Source organism: Dromaius novaehollandiae, chromosome 1 (genome assembly GCF_036370855.1).
Source record: "Dromaius novaehollandiae isolate bDroNov1 chromosome 1, bDroNov1.hap1, whole genome shotgun sequence".
Classification (NCBI taxonomy): domain Eukaryota; kingdom Metazoa; phylum Chordata; class Aves; order Casuariiformes; family Dromaiidae; genus Dromaius; species Dromaius novaehollandiae.
In genome coordinates this window covers 97,271,924-97,293,377 of record NC_088098.1, presented here as the reverse complement: position 1 = coordinate 97,293,377, position 21,454 = coordinate 97,271,924, and the positions used below count along the sequence as shown (strand labels likewise).

Genomic DNA, 21,454 nt, shown 5'->3' with positions numbered 1-21,454 from the left:
TTACTATACTGAGAAATGACAGCTGCATAGAGTTCTCAGGGCATACATGAAATCCAGAAGTCTCTGTATTTGTTAGCAACAAAACTCTGGGAATGTAACGGATTTATACTTCATGTCCTTTCTGTTGCATTGTCTTTACAAAGTACGTTTAAAAGATGATGCCTTTTTTTTGCAAAGCATTTCCAGTACCTTCAGAAGCCTTCAGGATTAAGCAAAAAAAACCTAGCACCTGGAGAATCCTGCACTATAGGAGACGTATTATTTTTTTTATCAGTTTCATTGCCTACTTCCTCTCAGTGGAAATGGCCTGCTCATAAAGATAAAACATGCACACTATTCCTCTTAAGTTTGTGCTCTGACTTTAATTAAAAGTCACATTGGCTGTCTGGACTAAAACTGCATTCCCAAAGCAGAGGTTTTTCTTTAGAAGCTGAGGTATTACCTAAAGTGTACAGATTAACAGCAATTTACTGGACATCACCTTGAATATTTCTCATTCCAATCCTTCATTTTGCCATGACCTGCTGCCTTCTACAGTCCTACAGAAGTGTTGTTTTACAAGACTCTGAAATGCCTTTTCCAGTCTCTCTAACTGCTACCTCCTCTTCTGACCTATCCTTGCCAAATGCCTGTTTTCTTTGCTCAAAGTAGGATTACAATATCCATGCTGGTCAGTAATGCAATAAGCAAGTTGCTTTGGGGCTTAGGCCAGCTGGAAATAATTAGTTACACAAATTTTCTACTAAAAAAAATAAAAGTCCACCAATATTCAGATACGCATTTTAGATGCAAAAGTCAGCGTCTTACTGAATGCTGTAAAGAAGCTACTATATTTTCTGCAAGGCAGTCTACCAGCGTTAGCTGAAGGATGCTGCATCTCCTTTGTGCACATTTGAAAAGCATTTCAGCATACTGAAAACTGCACATTATATTCATTGCATATTTCAGAGGGCACAGGGAGTCATCTTTGATCCTTAATAGAGCACCATCCATTCTAATCAACCAAACTAACTTCTGTTAAAGTTCTTGAAAATCCCATTTCACTTTAACTTATTGTGGTTACTACTTTCCTCTTGTCAATGCAATCCTGATATTCAGTATTCTACTGTTAGCAAGAAAGTAAACTCAGGTAAGTCTGAAGATAAGTATAAATTAGATAAATAATGTACTCAGATCTTCTTTGTGCAAACTGGCTTTGAAAAAACACTCCCAATGGTCAAGCAGCAATGCTCCTGTAATTTTATAAACTGTCTCTGATTTTGTCCCCCCCCCAGGTGTATACGGCAATAGATGTTTTTAATAACTTACAGTGAACGTCAAAGACTACTGGTTCGGACTGTATTGTCTTCTGTCCAGATGGTCCATAATATGTCACAGTGCAAGCAAACTTTGCATTTGCATCTTCCTTTGTTGGCATGTACTGAAGAGATGATGTCATGGTGAAGAGTCCGGTTGATTTGTCCACAATCTTTTGCAAACTTATGACCACAACTGAAAAGAAAATACTGTTTCAGTATCACAGGGCTAGAATTTGCAGCCTTTTTCCTACTGTAGATACATCATGCTTGCCTGCTCTCTACTTGCTAGCAGTCTGCAAACATGCAGGCAACATGACAATTACCCAAAAGACTGTACAGTGTTCCCCCAGTATTGCCACTGACACATACCAGGGACATTTTATCCACAACATATTCCTAACATACTGTAGATTTTAAATCAAAACAAAAATCTATTTGCAGACTGTTTTTTTTTTTTTAATACAAATCTCAGCTTACTTTGTAAAGCAGAAAGAATGCCTCAAAAATGCTGGCAGAAAGAACTGAAGACCACATTTATAACAAAACAGGTAATGCCTATGAAATTATATGGAAGTTAAAATAATGTAGCTCGTTCAGCCTAGCAAAATCAAAGTTGAGAGGGAAGAAAAAAGTGATCTTTCTAAATCTCCTGGAGAACAAATACCTCCAGTAGAATGAGATGATAACCTGTGTGATCCAAAACACACTACTGGACAGGTATAAAACTGAGATATTTAATACCTAATGAGAAGCTGGGAATTAGATACAGGTTCCTATCTAGCTACTTAACAGAGACTCAAGAACAGCCTTGCAGTACCATTAACAAAGGCAACCTTTCTTCACTACAATGTGGTTTTTAAGCTAGAACGTGACATGCAGGAGACAGAGTACATGGTGTGACTTGGGTGCTCTGAAAGGCCTAGAAGCTTCTTTCAAGTTTCACGTTGTGCATCAGTAGTTTTCCTCAAAGGAACAATACTTCAGACTAAAACAGAGCAACTCACATAAATAGAGTTATTCACATATTTGTCTCTCTGTAGATTCAGGGATATTGTCCGATACTGAAACATACCTTCTTCCACAGGCTGCAAAACTTTCCCATTTTTGTACCATGTAACATTGCCTTCTGGATAACTCTCTCTTGCAACACATTCCCCGAGCTGCAGAACAGACAGAAATCGGTCACCTTTTCCTCCATTAGGTATTAACAGAATTCTATGTTCGTTTATGCTTATTCGGGTAAAATTTCTAGAAAGTTCAAATGCTTAACCCCAAAGATTTTTAAATTGCTTAGGTACAATTTGGAAGAGGGGTAGGTGGTGGGTCTAAGGTCAGGATGGCCTCTACTTGCAACTGGAGCAAGGCTTAAACAATGTTGCTGGAGGGAACTACTCTGTGCTAAGTCTGCCTGTAGAACACAGTCTCTCTACACACACACATGCACACGCACACACTCTTAGCAGTCCATCATCACACTTCTTGGTCTTGACTGTAAGGGAGCTTCAGGCAGCCTTCAGGTCCAAAACTTTGAGGGAGAACATTGCTCTTACCATTTTTAGCTTCTCTGTTTCTAAGAAGTCTGCTTGATGCAAGATTTCTGGTTGAGATGGTTGTTCTAAAACATAAATAGGATAAAAGTACTAGTAAAGGGAGCACAAACAGTTTTTTAAAAAACAAAGCCCACGCTGATACAGCAATATCGTCTCTGAGATTAAGCAGGTCAGGCCTGATACCGTCTTATCTATACTTTGCTATTTAAAAAAAGAACAAAAAAGAGAGATAATTCTACCTAAATATTAGGAAATGTGCAGAAGGAGGGGAAAAACAACCCCCAACTTTAAAATGTGTCATAATTCCCATACTTAATTTTATACATACTAACAAAATATGTTCTAGCCAGGCAGATTAATTCAGCGCTTGGGAGGAGAGAACCTGTCTCATCTCTATGAGGTACATGCTGGAGAAAGAACCAGTGGTACAAAAAATAAAGCACCAGTAACATAAAAACAGCTTTACCGTCGATATTACTGTAGCCAAGTTGTCGCGTTTTAACTGGACAAATTCATACTAACCATTCTTCTGATTTTTTTTTCCTAGCTGCTAACGCTACATTTAAGAAATTTGGATGACAGAGGTAAGTGAGGTACTTTAATTGACTTTGACTCAGTTATGTCTCTCTCTAAAAAATAAGCTTTTTCTTCAGTGCCAATATGTCTTCTTACTTACTTTTTTTTTTATGGTAGATGGACCCCTTAGCTTGCCAAAGTGGAGGATCTATCAGTGTTTCCATCATAAAACACTATTTTCTAGAGCCTATATAACTTGTCCGTTAAAATTCAGTTTGGCCTGAAGCCCGGAATGCAAATTTTTATCTCCAAAAGGAACTGGTTTTGCTTCAAGTTTAAAAGCTGGGGGGAAGGGGAAGGGCGGGGGGGGGGGGGGCAAAACAGTGCTTATACAGCCAAAGAAAGTCTCTGCACTCTAGTATATGGCTTAAATAAGCATACATACTACATGCTTTTACAGACTGAACCTTCCTTAACCATCCCAGCTTACAGCATCTTTTTTCTAAATCAAGCTTCCTATGAAATTATGCTAGTAATCCTGTCCCAAGTGATTTTCACACCATCTCATCAAAATTTCAACACACCAACGAAATCACTAATCTATCGGTGCACTGCTTCTGCTATCACAGAGGAAGCATGATTCGGTGAGAACCCATTTCTTTTGTGTGTACGTGGGTGTACGTTTGTGTGTACACACGTGCACAGATATTCTGTGCTTGGAAGATTCAGCCAAAATGGAAGAAAAAGAACAGATCAAGAGGGCAATAAAAGAAGCTATTTGACTCTTTCAAACAAGTTGCCTGTAGCAAAAAACAAAAATAAACAAAGGAAGCAGTCAAAGCTATACACCAAAACCATCGCAATGTCTTCAAAGGGCTAACAAAGATTTTTTTTTAAGATATGTGCACGTTTATTTCTCTTTTATTTCTCTTTTGTTAGCTTTAAAGCAAAAAGGTTAACATAAAGGTTTCTGTAAGAACCAGTCAAGGACAAAGCATTTTCATGTCAATTCAAGCAAATTAGGTTTTCCAAGACCATTAACAGGCCTTCCGGTTTAGATTTTCTGGTCCCATAAACAGGCATAGTTGGTTTCCTGTCATAGTCACCCAGATGATGAACTCAAATAATCACAAAACACACAGCTTTCCCCCACCCGCCCCCAGGCAAGCTTTCCTCCCTTGAATCTGTCTTTTCCCCCAGGACTGTACTCTACTGGTGCTCAGGACCACGACTGACTCTCTGCTCTGTACTCCTCTTGCATTTCCTCTTTGTGAGCAAGGCGAGGACCTCCTCTTCCGGGGCCTCTTTGCGGCTTCTGCTAGTCTGAGGGCTCCAGTTACTGAGTAGATGCTCTAGCTGAAGGGCAGCCACCTGCTCTTTCAGAGCAGCCTCTGAAAAGCAAATGCCTGCTGCCAAATCCCAACAGCTACAGCACAGGCAAGGAGGTAATTCACTATAAAAGACTTACTTGGCATTTACTATCTCGGCGTCTGAAGCAGGAAGACGCGTTAAGCTTAACAGCAGCAGAGCACGTTTTGGTGGGTTTGTAACTGCAGCTCACTGCTTATCTCTTGACTGAAGAGCTTAGCAGAGCACTTTGCAGCTCCATACAGGTATTATAGTGGCGGAAGAAGAGAGCTCACTGCCTACAAAAGCCAAACATCAGGGTAGCAGGATAGCAGCTAATGTCTGCAGGGCTGGTCTACTTTGCAAACTCTGGCCATTTAATTCCAGAAAAAGATGCTGACAAGATCCATCTGGAAAGCTGGTAGAGCTTGTTTAAGTAATCCAGCAAGTGTGACTAGCAGGTGGTACCTGTGCAATGAGCCATTTCAGCTCATCAGTTCTGAGTTAATCAGGTAGTATTGCTGAGGATGCGACAAGCTCCAGTGAAACTCAGCTTCAGTCAAGCCTTCTGGGATACAAGAGAGTGTCAGATAGCCAAGACTTCCAGTTAATGAGGGTTCGCACTGCTGCAGCTTAGCTCTGTATCTGTGGTTCAAGGAGCTTAGAGACTCCACTGGTTAAATAAATGAAGCTTGCAAGCTACTCTTAACCGTTTCCTAATTAAGAAAACAAGCAAACAAAAAGAAAAAAAATCTACAAAATCAGACTACAGGAAGATAAGTGTGAAAATCTATTTCCGGAACCCTGAAGTTGTGAACTCTAAATGAAAAACTGCAAAGGTAATTTTTTCTTGCAGTGTTAAGTCAGCCACATTACATATGTGGTATTTTCTCTTCTTGTTTTCCTTAGTAAATAGAAGCTTTCTCCATTAGTATTAATGCATACTATAAAACATACAAACTCTGCTCCATGGCTGAATTAGCATTGAGTTAATATTTAGTAAGGTATACACTAATTCAAGCAGTTAGTATTTTGTTCACCATATACTATAGTCTCATCTGCATATTTACTGCTGTGTGATAAGTAAACATGGTAATTCTTTATCATTTCCTCTGGAGCACTGTGTTTACTATGTGTGCTCTGAGCACACTTGTCCCTGTCGTCATTAATTCAATTGTTCTTGCAGTCAAATTCAAAGTGAAACGAGGGAAAGGAATTATTGTTGACTCCTAATCTACCTTCAAACTGATTTATGCCACTGACGGACTTCTGCCAAAGCAATGCTGAAGAATCCCTGACACCTTCTCCTTGAAAGAAGTCTTTAAGATTGTCCTTCTAAAATATATGTGTTTTTCAAGCAAAAGTGTGATCTGTTTGAAGCTGCCTATCCCTGCAAGCAACGTGTTCTGACAACAGAGACCTACTTTGAGTGTGTAAATCTGCATTTGAAGAGCAACAAAGGCCAAAGAAAGCAATGTATAAATACGAAGTTAAGAAAGATATCCACTGCAGCCATAGGGCAGTATTTAGAAAAAGCTAACTTCAGCTCAGCAGACCTGTGCCCCCCTTAAGTCCATAAAAAGGAGGAAGAGACTTCTTCATGGAGTGAGTCAGAGTACAAAGGATTATACTTCTGCTCTGAAACACCACCTGGAAAAGCCCAGGTCCACCCACTCTCATGTTTGAGTCCAGAGCAGGACTGTGATTCAGAGTGCCTTGGTTTACACTGCAAAAATTGGGATGAAACTAAACCACAAGTGCTTCAGAAATTCACTTAATGCTTCCCACCAACAGTCATTTGGTACATAGGGCCAGACTAGATCTAGTTCAAAGTAAAATCCTCTGAAACATGTATTGTGGGGATACTGGCTCCTGAGCGCCAACTGTTTTGCTCAACAGGTCCGATCTCATGGTAGCTAAGCTGCTAATATAGATGTAACCATTGTCTCTAGGACACCGGACAACACAAAGAGAACTTTTCAAGACTAGTATTATCCTCTGTAAATAGCTCTCAGAGTATGCTCAAAGCTGTAAATGCCACACTACTGTTTCTCAATAGACTAGATGCTTTGAGAATCTCAAATCTGACTTCAGTAATCATAAAAGGGAGGATCTTTGAAAGCTGCTCAATAAGAAGCCTCAGGAAATGAGGTTTCTGTGAGATTTACTGTTTGACTTAAAAAAAAAAAAACACAAAACAAGCAAAAAACCCCCATATATATTCAACGCTCTTGAAAATCTCAATTGTGATCAATAATTTGTAGTGTTGTCAAAATGCTAATAAACTTTTGTAGCTCTTCCTTGCTCTAAAATGGAATTGCAGGCTGGTGTATTCCTCCTGGTAGCTCAGCAGGGAACAAAATATGCATCTTGGGCTAGCAACTTGTTTTCCAGCCTCTGTCTCTTGCTCAAAGTTCATTCCATTGCCTACTACCTCCTCGGGGCTGCTTTAAACCTCTAAACTGACATCTAGTACTTCAGACCACACACAGTTAATACTTTTCTCCTGCAGAAAAATTCACTCAGAGAACAAATGAAAAATAATCAGTGCTAATTTTACATTTTTCATTTCCAAGGCCAAATGACATCACATAAGTGAGTCATTATCAAAGCCTAAAATTCTCTTTGAGCCAGCACTTATCATGAATAAACTCTAAGTGCAGGCAGTCCTGTTATGTAAATGTTACCAATAGATTACATTTTTTAAAACTGCATGAATCTGCTAGTCTTAGTAATTTACTCAGCCAAACTTACTTTCTTGACTTTAATCTTTCCCTTAAACAAAAGTTTCCTTAATTTAAGATTCAGGTATGATGAATGTTAAAGGTAATGACAACTAGTTTTACTTACTGAACACTTTGACTATTGTCGGCTCTTCAGAAACATCATCTTCAGTTACTAGCATACATACAAATCTCTTTTCATCACTGATCCTTGCATTCTTGATGGATAATGTATAGTTTTCTGAGAGAGACAACCTGTCTTTGTAGTCTGGTACATCATCATACTGTACACTTTTTTTTGTTGATGATCTGAAGGCAATAAATACTGGAGATCCATTTGGCATTTCCTATAATAAAAGGATAAACACCTCTATTTTTCATAAACACTCATTTAGAAGTGTTTCAAGATCTGCAAATGGTGCAAAAACATAATTTTAAAAATCCAAAAACTCTGCGAGATTACTTTTCTGCCAATTAATTTCTGCTGTACAGACAGGAAATTCAGTGTTATGTAAGGGCTAGCTTAAAACTGCTGTGGTACACACTCAGAATATCATCAGTAGAAATAATTTCAGTCCTTTAGCTCAATCTCAGCAAAGCGTAGGGCTTTCTGTGATCAAGGCTGGTGGTTCTGGCACCACCTGACTTCTGTGTATGCGAAAAAGTATTTGAAACAGAGGCATTCAGCTAGGCTCAAAAGCTTCAGTTTCCTTTTTTGACAGTTGTTTTACATATTCATATTGTGTGTTTGGGATATTCAGACTTCATTCCAAATGCAGAATTTAATCAGGCATAACTGCCTATTTTATTCTAAATTAGTTTTTTTTTTAAAAAAAAAAAAGCTTTTTTTGTTTTTAAAAGACCCAAAAGCTTGTGGCATGGGAATATACATACAAATACTGTTATTTATGCATCTCGAGATAATCTGCAAAATATCATTTTCTACACATCCTCCTTACATCAGTATGCAGTTGCTATCTTAAGAATACAAAAAAGGAGAGTCTTGCACAAACCTGTCATATCAAAAATTCATCTTTATGAGAGAAAAAGTTACAGGCTGAATTCTGCTGGCTTCAATTTCTCCCACACACACATAGAAAAGGGACAGATACTGTCCCCCTTTAAGGGTGGTGAGGTGAAAAGTTGAATCCATCTTTACATTCAATATTGTGCTGAGGGCTGGAAGAGGTTTTAGTTCCCTTTTAGCTTCTATCCCTTGCATCTTGTGGCACTGATACTCGTCATGTTCCCAGCAGAGTCTCTCAGCTTGACTACAGAGCCTGCAAAAACATGACGATGCTGTGACAACAGATAAGTGGTGCCAGAGCGGTGGCAGGGAGCAGGAGACAACAGCTAACGTGAAGTTTAAATTCCTTAACAATCTTTCTCCCTTTCCCACTTTTAAATACATATTTGGGTTATTTTAGATGTCCATCAGTCAGGAAAAACAGGACTGTGTTGATAAACCAGAAGTTGGCTATTGAGTGCAAATGAGCTCTTAACTCTAAGACTACTTGGTGCATGAGCATTCACAAGTACTAACTGAAGCTAACAGTCTGCTCCAGCTGCACCAGAATCAATATACTTCTCTCAGTGCTTCGAAGTTTGTACCGGGCACCAGAAGAGCTACTCTCAAGACGGCAGAGTAGAAACTGAAATTCTTCTTTCTTTCACTGAAATAATAACCTTATCAAAAAAAAAAAAAAAAAAGAAAAAAAGAAAGAAAGAAAAAAAAGCAACCCACCCCAATAACAAGTGTTGCCACACTGGGAGCTGCCTGGAGAGAATGGGTACAAGTTTCACTTGATTGAATGGACTACATCAAAAATCTTCCTGCAAGTATAACTCTGCAGACTTTTTTGCACACAAGGCTTTGTGACCCTTTATATCACCATTGAAGTTATATGTGAAATGTGCACACTAAGTCATAATGTCTCCATTTACTGACTAGTACTTGTCTGAGATGAACAATCCAAATGCACTGGAAAGAGAAAATGGATTTCTTTTTCTCAGAATAGCCTTGCATCTTCGCAGAGATCAACTTTTGTCTCTCTAAGAAAAGCCAGTAGACCAAAACACACATTGTAAAATGTAGGCCCTGAATCTTCTGAATGCGTACATGAAACATTTTTGCCCTCCCTTTTTTGGAAATATTTTCCACAGAGTTCTGATTTAGCAGCCCAAAACACATTTGTGGAACAGGAACTCTTGAGTGTGAGAGGTCTGTAAAGACTGCAAACCTCCAGGTACAAGGGAAAGAACCAGTGGGGACTGTGCAACAACTGCAGGGGTAGATCTTTCTGCTTTAAAATGGGCCAGGGGATGGCATTCAGAAAAAGAGTGAGAACTACAAAATCTTAAAGCACAAGTCCACTGTCAGAGTAGAAATTCAGGCTGTGCAGTCACTCCTGAGCAAATGGCCCTGCCACTCCTCAAGTTACCTCTTATTGCTGGTAACATTCTGGTTTGAGCCTAAGAGGAGATTTAAATTAACTTTAGAGAAATGGGAAAAACACTTTTCATAGTGTCAGTCTGAGAAGCTCAAGGGTTTTGCTGTCCTAGTGGGTTTTTTTCCATGTATGCTTCCAGTGTTTTAGGGACTGATCTGCTTACTCTCCTTTGGGCCCTCAATGTAGGAAAAGTGCATTCTGCGGTGTCTCTACTACAAGCTAATTGAGATAACCATCAGAGCCCTGGCATGTTTGCGGTGTGCCTCTGTTCTCTGCATGCCAGCAACGGCAGAGCGAAACCACCAATGATTCTATTAAGGTTGGCTTTGCGCTCTTCACTGTGCGTAAAATACACTGAAGCGTGAAACAGGATTGAGTGACTGTCAGATCACCCAAACACGGGGACAGGGATTTCCCAGGGATGAAGCACTTCCTGCTTCAGGCAGCCTGCTTCAAAAGTATTCAAATGTACAGGGAGGGTTCTGTCAAACTAGTGAGACACCACTGGGCAACATGCCAAATTTCTAATACTGGTTGGCAGAGAAGTCCTGAATAATTATTTCTCTTGAACAATGAGATTAATTCCTCATACTGCTAATCTATACTTGGCAGAAATTATACAGATTGTAATCTTGTAGTCTTGCACACACAGAAATAAGTATCTTCACTTGGCAGAAATTCTATAGGTTGGAATCTTGTAGTCTTACACACACTAAAATATGTATCTTCTTATACTAGTGCTAATGAATTAAGGGTAAGGGAAGCTATACTTACATATTTCCATTTTCCAAACATCAGACCATCTGGTACTTCTAGACGACAAGGCATAATAATAGTATCTCCATATACTGCATTTACTGTATACAATCCCAGAGCTGGAGGAGAAACAGAGAAAGAAAGGAAACAATTTAAGTGTTTTCTTGAATTCCAACATGCTAGCTAGTATTTATTTTAAAGCTATTAAAAAGGGGGAAAAAAAGCCATGTCCCATTGCAAATGGTTATTTTCCAGCATATAGGATTTATCCCTAAATCTCTAACAAAACAGGATTCCTGACACTAAATACATTTACTCAGATATTATGACCCTTTTGAATCCACATTTCCTCAGTAGGAGCTAAGTGGATTTGAAAACAGAATTTCACCCACTCAACCAGATGAATGCACACACAACAACCAGTCTCCACAGCTATTGTTCCAAACTACTCTTAAGTCTGGAAGAGGAAAACCCCAAACATTTATTTTCCCTATCTGCAAAATTGATGGCCGCTTCTTTCTGGAGAGGTTATGCTACAGCACAATACCATGATGAGGACAGCAGAAAAGCGTTTCTTCTTTTTTTTTTTTTTTTTGGTCTGTTGCACCACCACTACTTTAAAAACTCAGGAAGGAAAGAAAGAAAGAAAGAAAAAAAGAGATGTTATTAAAGTACTAGGTTCTCTTAAATCTGGAAGACAAACTAAACCTTACATTTAGGTTTTGGAAAAACAAACTGAAATGCTTCCATGAATCATTTGAAAATCTAAACACATTATTATTGTGATAACGCGTAAGATTTTCAGAGGAAAACTGACCCACTTATTTCATTGTCCAAAACACGTGAATTGAACAAAACCAACAAACCTTTAAGTGATGAAATGTTAAAACCCAAGTAAGTTTAAAGTGCAAGACGTTACTATTTGGTGCATTCGCAACTTTGCAATGCAACTTTGCGCTGTCCCTATTTTTAGCATTACCCCTCCCCGCAGCCAAGCTAACCGCTCCTTAGGCTGGAGCGCTGCCAGGCAGAGAAGGCAGGGTAGAGAGAGCAAACTCCAGGGAGATCTTCCCTCCCGTGCTCAGCGAGCGAGCACGCTGGCTGCCCACTCCCGCCCGCCTGCAGCTTCTGCCAGGGTCTGACGCCCAGAGATGCAGGCCCCCCTTGCTCTCCCTCCAGTTCCAACTGGAGCTGCCTAATCAAGGGCTTGCTGCCAACGAAACCTCATTTAAGAGGCAGCAGTAGGCTGCTGGCGATGTCGCCAGCGCTGTAGAAACACTTGGGCCTTCTAGCGGCCTTCGTTTTTCAGGAGATGCAGCCCTGCTTGCTCGTGCTGGAGGATGTGCACAGCAAGTCTGTTCCTCCGTGCCCCGCAGAGCAGACCCACCGAGCTGAGGTCTTCCCGCAAGTCCTCAGGCGGCCCCTGGCACCACCCAGCAATCCTCCCGCTTTCTGTACGTGTGTACTGTACAGGGAGGCTTCTCCAAGGGACTTTTTTCTTTGAAGAAAAACAGATATTTTCTAAGAGCCAAACTTCAAATTCCTTGCCTACAACTTAAATTGGATGGATGCCTGAACATTTCGCTCAAGTGAGGATCACAGAGCTCACCTCTATTGTAGGCGTCGCTGAGCATTTGTATCACAGCGACAGTTAGGCTGCTCTTTATTTTGTGAGGCACTGCACAAAGAAATAGTGTTTCAAAACCCTTCCTCTGAAAAGCCTACCACCTAGAAGACACTTCACGGTAAGGCAGAGAAGCAGACAAGCACGATGAAGCTTGGGAGACTACACAATAGGCAACAACGCTGGCACACATCTTGAGTTTTCTTCATGGGACTCCTTTTCAACCAAACAACTGCTAGTCTTTTGATGCTGTTATATAATTAGTCACAAATACACTTTAAATATGTTAGATACGTTATAAAGACTGCGTTCTCTAATCTGCTATATAGTTTGCAAAGACCAGCTGTTTTCAAAATTAAAATAGCAGTTGGTCCACTAGATGGTGCTGAATAAATGCAAACTTTAAAAATGTTACCAAAAATTTTGGGAAAATCAGCTAACTGTAATATTTACTGGAACAGGACCAATGTTCCATGAAATCAAACTCTTAGTGGAAGTAAAATGAAAAAAAGGAACAAATTTTCCCCTTGGCCCTCTCTTGCAATCATCCTCATTCTGATCTATAGGAGGGGGACAAAGTAATTTTAGTTTTAAAATCTGAATCCCAATTTTTATTTCTGTTAGAGTTAGCAAACAGTTCTTTTTGGTTCCTTTCTCCCACGAGTGCAAAACTACAAGACGGACTTGCTAATATAAATTCAGGAAGTATATATATTCAAGAGGTATGCTGCTTAGTACTAGTTCAAACTACAATCAAGTATCACTGGTAATTTAAAATTAGATAATGGTATTTCACATCACATGGAAAAACAGGAATCTGCTTCTTCTGCTAGGATATATTGTCTGTCATTAGAAGAAAACAAAATAACCCTGCAGGATTTGTACTGTTGTTTTTTATTGCTCTCGCCTAGACAATCGTTTAACCCCTGCAAATTGCTACGGTAACACATATACACTAGCAAATACTTGACAAACAGCCTCAGGAACATGAATGAAACTGTTTGGAGAGAGGATTTAGGTTTATAGCATTCAGAGCAGGTAATCAATGAATAGCCTGATGAATGGAAAGATTGGCCTCTGATTTAAGAAAAACCCTTTAACCTAAAATGTATTCCTTAAAACAGACAAAAACAACAAAACCATGTCTTGCCATAAATTCTGCCTGAACTAAAATTATACAGTCTTCTAGAAACTTGTAACACATAGAATCAGAAAGGGATTCTTATTACTGAGGTGTTTATTACATATACACAGAGAAACAAGTTCTTACAAGAATACAAGACGCCCTGCTGTAAAATTTTCGCCTCTCTATTCTGCAGCAACAAATCGAGGACTTTTAAGGAGTGCAACGTAGCTGAATCACTGAAAACTTTCACAGCAGGAACTGCAGTAATCTCTGCAAAATGATTTTGCAAAGCTATGTATTAAAAATGACAAAAAAAGCCCTAAACAAATTTGGAAGTTCCTCTTTTTGTTGTTGTTAGATATATTTGTAAAATGCATGTCTGGAGAGGGAAACAGAAGAAAATGACTGCTTAATTACATGACAACGCTTACCATCAACCATCATTTTCTGAGGGCCCTTAAGTTTCCTTCTCACTCTGAGAGAAAGAAAAAGAAAGAGGAATCTACAAATACACAACGAATTGCTCCACGCACTAACATAACACAGGATCATGTCAAGGCCATCATATCCCATTAACTGCAGGAGGGAGCAAAAGCAATTGTAGTGAGTAACACTGCAAGAAGCCACTGGACACCATCCCCACGGTGCTGCGTTTCTGATGTACCTTTCTATAGCAGAGTAAAGTCTCAAAGAGCTCCTCCGCATGATTTTCTGGTGCTGCCTACTAAAACTGGGTCAGTGTTGCTAATAACAACACTAATACAGAGGGGCAGGATCTGTTCCCATGTATGTTGGGAGAAGCTGCACGGAACTACCTGGGAGCTGCAGCTCTACACGGAGATAAGCCAGCTCAGTTTCCTTCCACTCTGTTACACACAGGCTGGAGCAAACCGAGGTGCCTCTTACCTCATTTCTCCCTCTTTGATCCAGTGGTGAAGAAATTCTGCTTTCAGCTAGATTAAGCTTTTCCGCACTGGTTTGGACAAGGAAACAAAGCAGCAGCATCAGGAGGTATTATAACTCAGAGAAAGATCCCAGCAGTACGCTGCTAAATTGAGACGGCATTTGCTGCTGACACTACTGATTACAGTACTTTGCACATCACCCTGGCAGTGCTAACTGGCATCCTTCTTCGTCCCCCTCTCAGCATATGTTCCCCAAGGGAAGAGCCAGCCAGCTAGTACCCACATATTTGGGTGACAAAACAAAAAAGCTGTTTTGTTGATCAGAGCCTTACAGGCAAAGGAGGCACTGTTAGCATTTTATTCTAGAACATTACCATGAGTATATGATGCAGGTCATAATTTAGAAGAATAATTATTATTATTTTCAAATCAACAGGGTCATTTAATGGGAACAGATAGAATGCGAGTATCTGAACATCAGGAAACTTTGATATTTATCCAAGGAAATAACAGAAGCTTTAGGAAGCATGTGAAAAGTAGTCATGTTTTCTACCTGTCTTCCATTCAAAATACCAAATGCTTTTCTTACAGCAAATGCCTTTTTAAAAGCCTTTTTAAAACGCTTAAGAGTAACATTTTTAAGATGAATCTAAAACACAACAAAGGCTGTTTAAAAACCTTTTAGATGCAAGATTCACTGGAGACTATGAAGCTACGTTGGAAAACTGTGACTAGCAGCATTGCTGTCTGAAACTCACCTTTACCTGCAGGCTCGACTGCCTCACAGCACAGCTCAGCTCAGCTCCATTTACTACAGTAATGGGAAGTGGGCAACCGAGCCTCCCTCAACACCCGAGGCCACTCACGTTGGGTGGGCAATACATTCATGTTTGCTCACAGCTCGTCTTTTAACTGGCATTTTTTATGTGCAAAGATGTCCTCTTTCTTCTGTACCCAGTTCTTAACTGCTGATGCTTCTGTTCTGGGCAGGTTCAGCAATGATACTTTTTATTACGTTTTCTGGACCTAAAGAGAGAGGTCTCATTAATGAAGAGCAGCAGGATGCTGCAGTTGTTACCGCTCTTTGTGGCTATCATTAACAGCTCTGTCAGCTCACAGGCAGAGGGGGTCAATTAACGGCTTCCAGAAGGGCAGCGTCCAACCCAAAGAGCTGCTGTTTACTTAGTGCCTACTTCAGAAATTGCCAGTAAGTTCGGCCCTTCAAATCCTTCCTTGAGATTTTGGCCCTCCCACCTAGCCCAGATTACCTTGTCCATATGCATATGTTGTGGTAGGCTAAAAGGCTTTGCCTAGTGAAATAAATATTTTATTAAGTTGCTCAGTATCACCTCTGGAAGTAGCAACAGGAGTTTTTTTCTTTCTGCCCTCCCCTCTCTGTTCCATTGCTGAGCCTAGGGGCATTCTGGGCATAGCTGTGCACGCAGGGTCTCTGAAGCATCCACTTAGCTTCCAGTCTGGGAAACATCAATATTTCTCAAGGAAAAGAGCTGCAGCTTCTTAAGATCAGGAAATCACCTCTTATTAACAGTATTTTATTTTATTTTATTTTTAAGGACAAGGCAGCATATGATTGACAGCTGGGCACTGGTGTGATGCAAAAGGTATTAGCAAAAAATTGTCCAACTGTGAATGAATGAGACAGGGCCTGAGAGTGGGTACTTGCTGTCCCGGCTGTTGGTGACAAAATGCTTCATGATGCTTTTAATGCTGAAAAGTATTTCCCATTTAATTGCAAGCACTATTTAGAGCAAAAGTTAAAAGAGTTGGACTCTTCAGATAGGACTCAACTTTAAATTACTTTTTCTCCTTCCCTTTTCCTTGCTTGTCAGAAAGTCACTTTTTCTGCAAGACATTTACTAGTCTTTCGAGACTTTTACAAGACTGATTATGGGAGCAGAGGAGAGCGAATACAGGGAATATGTCACAGTTCTCATGTTTCCCTACCATGGCCTGACTGAAAGTCAGCTGAAAAAAATGGGAAGTCCTGAGCGGACATAACGTGCTTTAAAACAAACTGTCCGCACAGACGCTCCTGTGGACGTTTGCAGCATTTGGCTTTTGCTCAGTTTCACGTGCACTAACCAAAGGCAACCAGAGAGAGTATGCCTGGGTAACACCATAGTCTGGCACATCACAGAAAACACGAGATACGCTTCAGAATTTCAAAAGACTGGTTAAAGCAAGCACTAGAAAGCCCCACGTTATCTGAACTCACACACAGGGCAACCCTTCTTTTGAAGCAGTGGGTACGAGCATTCCTTGTTTTAAATTTTAGGCATCAAAACAGGGAAGCAGGTAAACACATCAAATCAAGAAAATCAAGAAAACCCAAAACTGATTACCTCCATCTAACACACATGACTGAAAACGCATGAGTATGCATTCATAGATATGTTATCTGATATAGGTTATATAAACATGATATTGTTTTGTATCTCTACCTCTTTAAATAGGGAAACAAATGTACATGCTGGTGATTAAGATTTCAGAAGGGCTCTTAGTTTTAAGAGAATCACCAATAATATCCAAGAGAGAAAATAAATGCAGTAAACATATCCAGCAGCATTTAATGTAACAGAAACTTGTAAAATAACATAACAGAACTTGCTGAATAGAATTTCTTATGCTTTACTACAGCATTTCCTCAATGGTTTTTAAATCCTGAATAATATAAGAGTGCAGACAATTTAACGCCAAGGGAAAAAATCCTTTATCATCTTCTAAGCACTGAAGCAATGGACAGCAATTACCCTTTGGAATCGTCACTGCTAACACGAGCTCTCTGAAGATGTAAAATAACTGAACGGGAATGCACATTCATTCTTTGGCAAGACCCAACTCAAAACATGGACTTGACTCTGGAAAATGCTGAATTCCCTTTTGATAAGCTGGTCCAAAAAAAAATCCTAATTAACTCTAAAGATACAAGTAGTCAAACCTGAATAGGAGCACTTCTGTGCTTAATACTAATTTTGGCAAGTACTCAGGCAGATTAGGGAAATGCAGCCTGGTGCCCAGTAAAATTATTAAGCCATCAGGTAGTATACACCCAGAAACAAGCAGAGTATTTAATGCTAAAAAGATACTAAAAATACCAGAGCTGGAGAGCACTGTCGACACAATTCAGGTTTCATTACCCAAGTAGTATGCTAAATATAAAACATTCAGGGTTTTTCCTTATACATGAGAAAAAATTACTAACGGAAACACTTTTGATGGAGTAGAAAAGAAAATACTGAAGAAATCAGTGCTTTCACAGCAATGAAATCAGGCTCATGCTACACCTGGAACCACAGAGTTCATCACACATGTTACACTGGAAAAATAGCTGTATATAGTTTGGGGGGAGGAGACAAGGGGAGAAGGGATCGTTTTTATTTTAAGCCAGAAAATGCGAACATATAAAAAAAATTCACTCTCCAAATCTCTGAACCTTCAAAATGTTACCAAGTTCACGAAAATGCCATTTTTCCTGTTTCACATCCCCAAATGACCTGGTCCCATACATCTTTGGAAATTCTGCCTCCGATGAGCCCTAGTAACTAAGATTCTCCTGCTCCTTTCAAATTCTATATAAAGCATTCCAGTGTTCTCTTTTATCACTACAAAGAAAGCGGGCACAATTAGAAACTAGCACAGATAACCTGTCACATCTGATCAAGTCAGCGTGGGCTGCATCGCCCTGTCAGTGAAGACTCCTCTGCCCCCTCCACCAAGAGGCCAGCGCATGTGTCTGCTTGGGACTTTGCTCCACGGCTCAGACGGTCGTGCACTGCACAGGAAGCCCAGTCATCTTCAGCTATTACTACCCATACACATAGCTTGGCCTTCTACACAGTCCCAAGCGTGTGTTCAAGACCGGGACCTCCATGAGATTAGACAGGATTGCCAGGCAAAATCCCACTGAGCACGTTCACTACAATTTTCGACGTCCTACAGCATGACCAAATCAAACTCTGGGTTATGCGTGTTTATTTGATTATAAACCATGCTACTCAACTGCAGCTTATTTCACTGTGGGCTACTTCTGTGCTAAGATTTCAAAACAGCTGGTTATTTCCGTACTTAGGTGGCTACCTCCCCTTCCTCCCCGCCAACTTTCACATCTGCACACCCCCTTCATGAGGCCTTTGCTGGCACTTTGAAATGGAACCACTTTAGCATAAACTTTTGAAAATTTTGATGGGAATTTCAATCAAGGCAGAGGTCTTAGAAACTTATAAACTCCCAAGAGCAGGGGGTTTTGTGGTAGAAGCTACAGTGTGTTTGCACTGGCTGTTGCTCCTGCAAGGTCTACCTGAGCAAGGTTGACACGGAGCATTCCTCTCAACATTTCATAGCATCATCGCTGTTAGAGGAACAAACGGGAGAACTTGCAAAAGAAAAGCTGCTTCAGTCTGAATGCACCAAAACTCCTATGTAGTTTCTAAATAATTATGACTAATAAACTTTGTCAGTTTAGGAACTCTAAATGTTATGTATAAAGCAATAATCATCACAATGATCATACTGCAATCATCAAAACATTTCTTCAATTTTTGATAGGTGTGCAAAAGAAATTTGTACACAGTAATTCTCTTAAAATTCAAATGTCCATCATTAAGTGACAATAATAATACATTTAAAGTATAATAGATACTACTTTCAAAGTCAGCCAACCTTTCAAACTACCTAAAAAAAAGCTGTTACAATTAACTTCTGCAAAGCTTGAGACAAAATAAGCTTAAAGCTCAGCAGTTAGCTCTAGACTAACAGATGCAAAATTAATTACTTGTGCCAACAGATAGATCTATCTTTCTCTCTTCCTCAGCCATTTTGCCAGTGCTCAGCTCCAAGACGACAAAGGAAATTGCTCTGAAATTGGACAAGCAAAGATCCCTGTTTTGCTTGGGACTGGTGAGAGCACCTCTGCCTTTTAATCCAGTCCCTACTGAATAAGGAAGGCTCTAAAAACCACAAAAGAATGAGAAGGAAAACCCATGAAAGGCACCACATGGACTATGTTACAGAAGAATTTTTCTTTCAGAAGGAAAGGTCCTAAACTTCTCTCCACACACACGAAAAAATTACTTGTGGTTTTAATGACCACCCATTTATATTATTTTACAGAAACTCTAGCTTTAGGCTTAGAATTGTATATCTCTATTTTCCTGGGTTTCGTACTACCCTGAGAACAATCAGATTTGTTCCACAGACTGACTTGAGGGTTTAAATTTCCAAGCTCTTTAAGTAAATCTCACAGGCTTTAAAAAGTTACATGTATATTGGCACCATTGTAAGTAGCCAAAATGTAGTGTAACTCCAAGCAAATACTTACAAATATGACTTATGGAACAACCTATCTACCTATAAAGTCTTGAATTAATAGAAGGCTAGCAGAAACAACGTTTCCACAAGATCTGGGTGGAACCATGTCAAAAGACAATATTGGAAAGTTGTGGTCAGCATCAAAAAAACCCCAGTTGCATTTCCTACCAGCAGCATACGGTGGAAAAAAGTTATCTTTCCCACAGCTGATGCCTCAGTGGAAAGACTAGTGTTAATAACTTGAAGAAAAATTTTCCAAAACATTTTTAGGATAATTCTCATAATTCAAAGTCAGAGATAGGATGACCAACACATCTTTCTGTTCAAGATGTAGCCTTGACTAAAGTAACTATGATTAGTTTTTTCTAAATATACTTGAAAATTGAAAATAATGAAAATAGCTACTAACATATGGTGCGATTTTTACAAAAGTTTCAGCACATCTGCCGAGGCAGTGAGTTTTAGCTTACCAAAGTTTGATGAGACAAGCTGTCTGCCAAGAGATGAGCAGCAAAGTGCGGGAAAACAGTTCTTGAGTCAATACTGCAATGAGTTTCAACTTTTAAGTGTACCTAATTAGGCAAAATGGGATCAACAAAAATTTTTCTAGCATGCTGAAACTTGTCAAGGCATTCTGAGTTTAGCTTCTGGCTGCTTCTGCAACATACTTCTATTATATGCTTCTCAGCTTCCCTTCCAAAACACTCTTCCATTTGCTGAAGCTATTCCAATTATTTTTCCTCTTCTCTGTTATGCTAGTCAGCAATCCTGCTGAGCAACCAATAGTTTAAAGGGACTTAAAAGTTTCTATTAAGTCAAATAAAACCTGTAGCTCAAAAATACTATCTAAAACCCTCATTATTTTATGCAATGAATCCATTTTTTTTTTATTATAGAGAAATGTCAAGGGATAGCATAATAAATAAAGAGCTGGCCTTCTCGCTTTTTCATAATGTGGTATTGACAGCATGGATCAATACACTCACACGGCAATAGAACAGAAAAAAACATAATTTATGCATAAATGCTGAATAAAAGGCTAAACAGCATATGTTTTTCATATCAGAATTATGAGAGATTTTGTTTTAGTACTGTAAGAGTATATTACTCTGTCATCCAGGATTTTAAGTCAATGTGAAGTTGGCAGTTCTCCAAAGGAGATGATGTCTTGAAAAAGGAGGAGATTGGACTTTTGCCACTTGTATCCTTCTCCTTGTTTGCATTGCTTCACTACAACAAGGAGCTTCAGAAATGTGGCTGCAATTGTGGTCACACTGAAGCAGGGACGGGGGTGCAGATGGCAAAAGGGGCCCAAACTTGCTTGCTCCTTCCAGGTGCCACCTGGAAATGAGCAGACTGTTTCTCTTAGGGTGAGACACTTCATCTCCCTTCCTACCAAATGGCTGAGATTTGGTTGCACTCAACCATTAAATTAAGAATCCTCTTTTCATCAGCTGTGAAGGATTAAACCAGTGGGAGTAAATGCAAGACTGCAAGAAAGCGGTTGACAAAGTGGGATGTGGTGACCACTATTTCTGGAAGGTGTAATTACAGTACCATGCAAGACTTTGCCATGATAAACCATTTAACAAAAACCACACAGAGCATGAGAGTCCCTGACCAAGAGCACTCTTTTCCAACTATGGAAAACACAGGAAAAAAGAGTTTTATTTCCTACACGTTATGGTTCATGTACATTACTAAAGTAATACTAGCTTGCCTATATACAAGTATCCCTTCTAAGAACATTCCTATAGATTTTGTTCTGTGAGGACCCATAAGAGGACAAACAGCAGATGGATCTTCCACATACAGTTGTTTTAGGAATTAT

General features: G+C 39.6%; 1 protein-coding gene across 2 annotated transcripts in view; it reads right to left on the bottom strand.

Annotated features, from left to right (window-relative positions):
* ALCAM (activated leukocyte cell adhesion molecule) overlaps positions 1 to 21,454 on the bottom strand; it is a 127,493-nt gene that overhangs the window by 28,001 nt on the left and 78,038 nt on the right. For both annotated transcript variants that reach the window (XM_064521611.1, XM_064521616.1), the window contains exons 2-6: positions 10,659 to 10,759; positions 7,562 to 7,781; positions 2,849 to 2,913; positions 2,371 to 2,458; positions 1,309 to 1,491 (exon numbers count right to left, since the gene is read on the bottom strand). In XM_064521611.1, the coding sequence (XP_064377681.1) occupies positions 1,309 to 1,491; positions 2,371 to 2,458; positions 2,849 to 2,913; positions 7,562 to 7,781; positions 10,659 to 10,759 (657 nt within the window). The remainder of the gene's footprint in view (positions 1 to 1,308; positions 1,492 to 2,370; positions 2,459 to 2,848; positions 2,914 to 7,561; positions 7,782 to 10,658; positions 10,760 to 21,454) is intronic.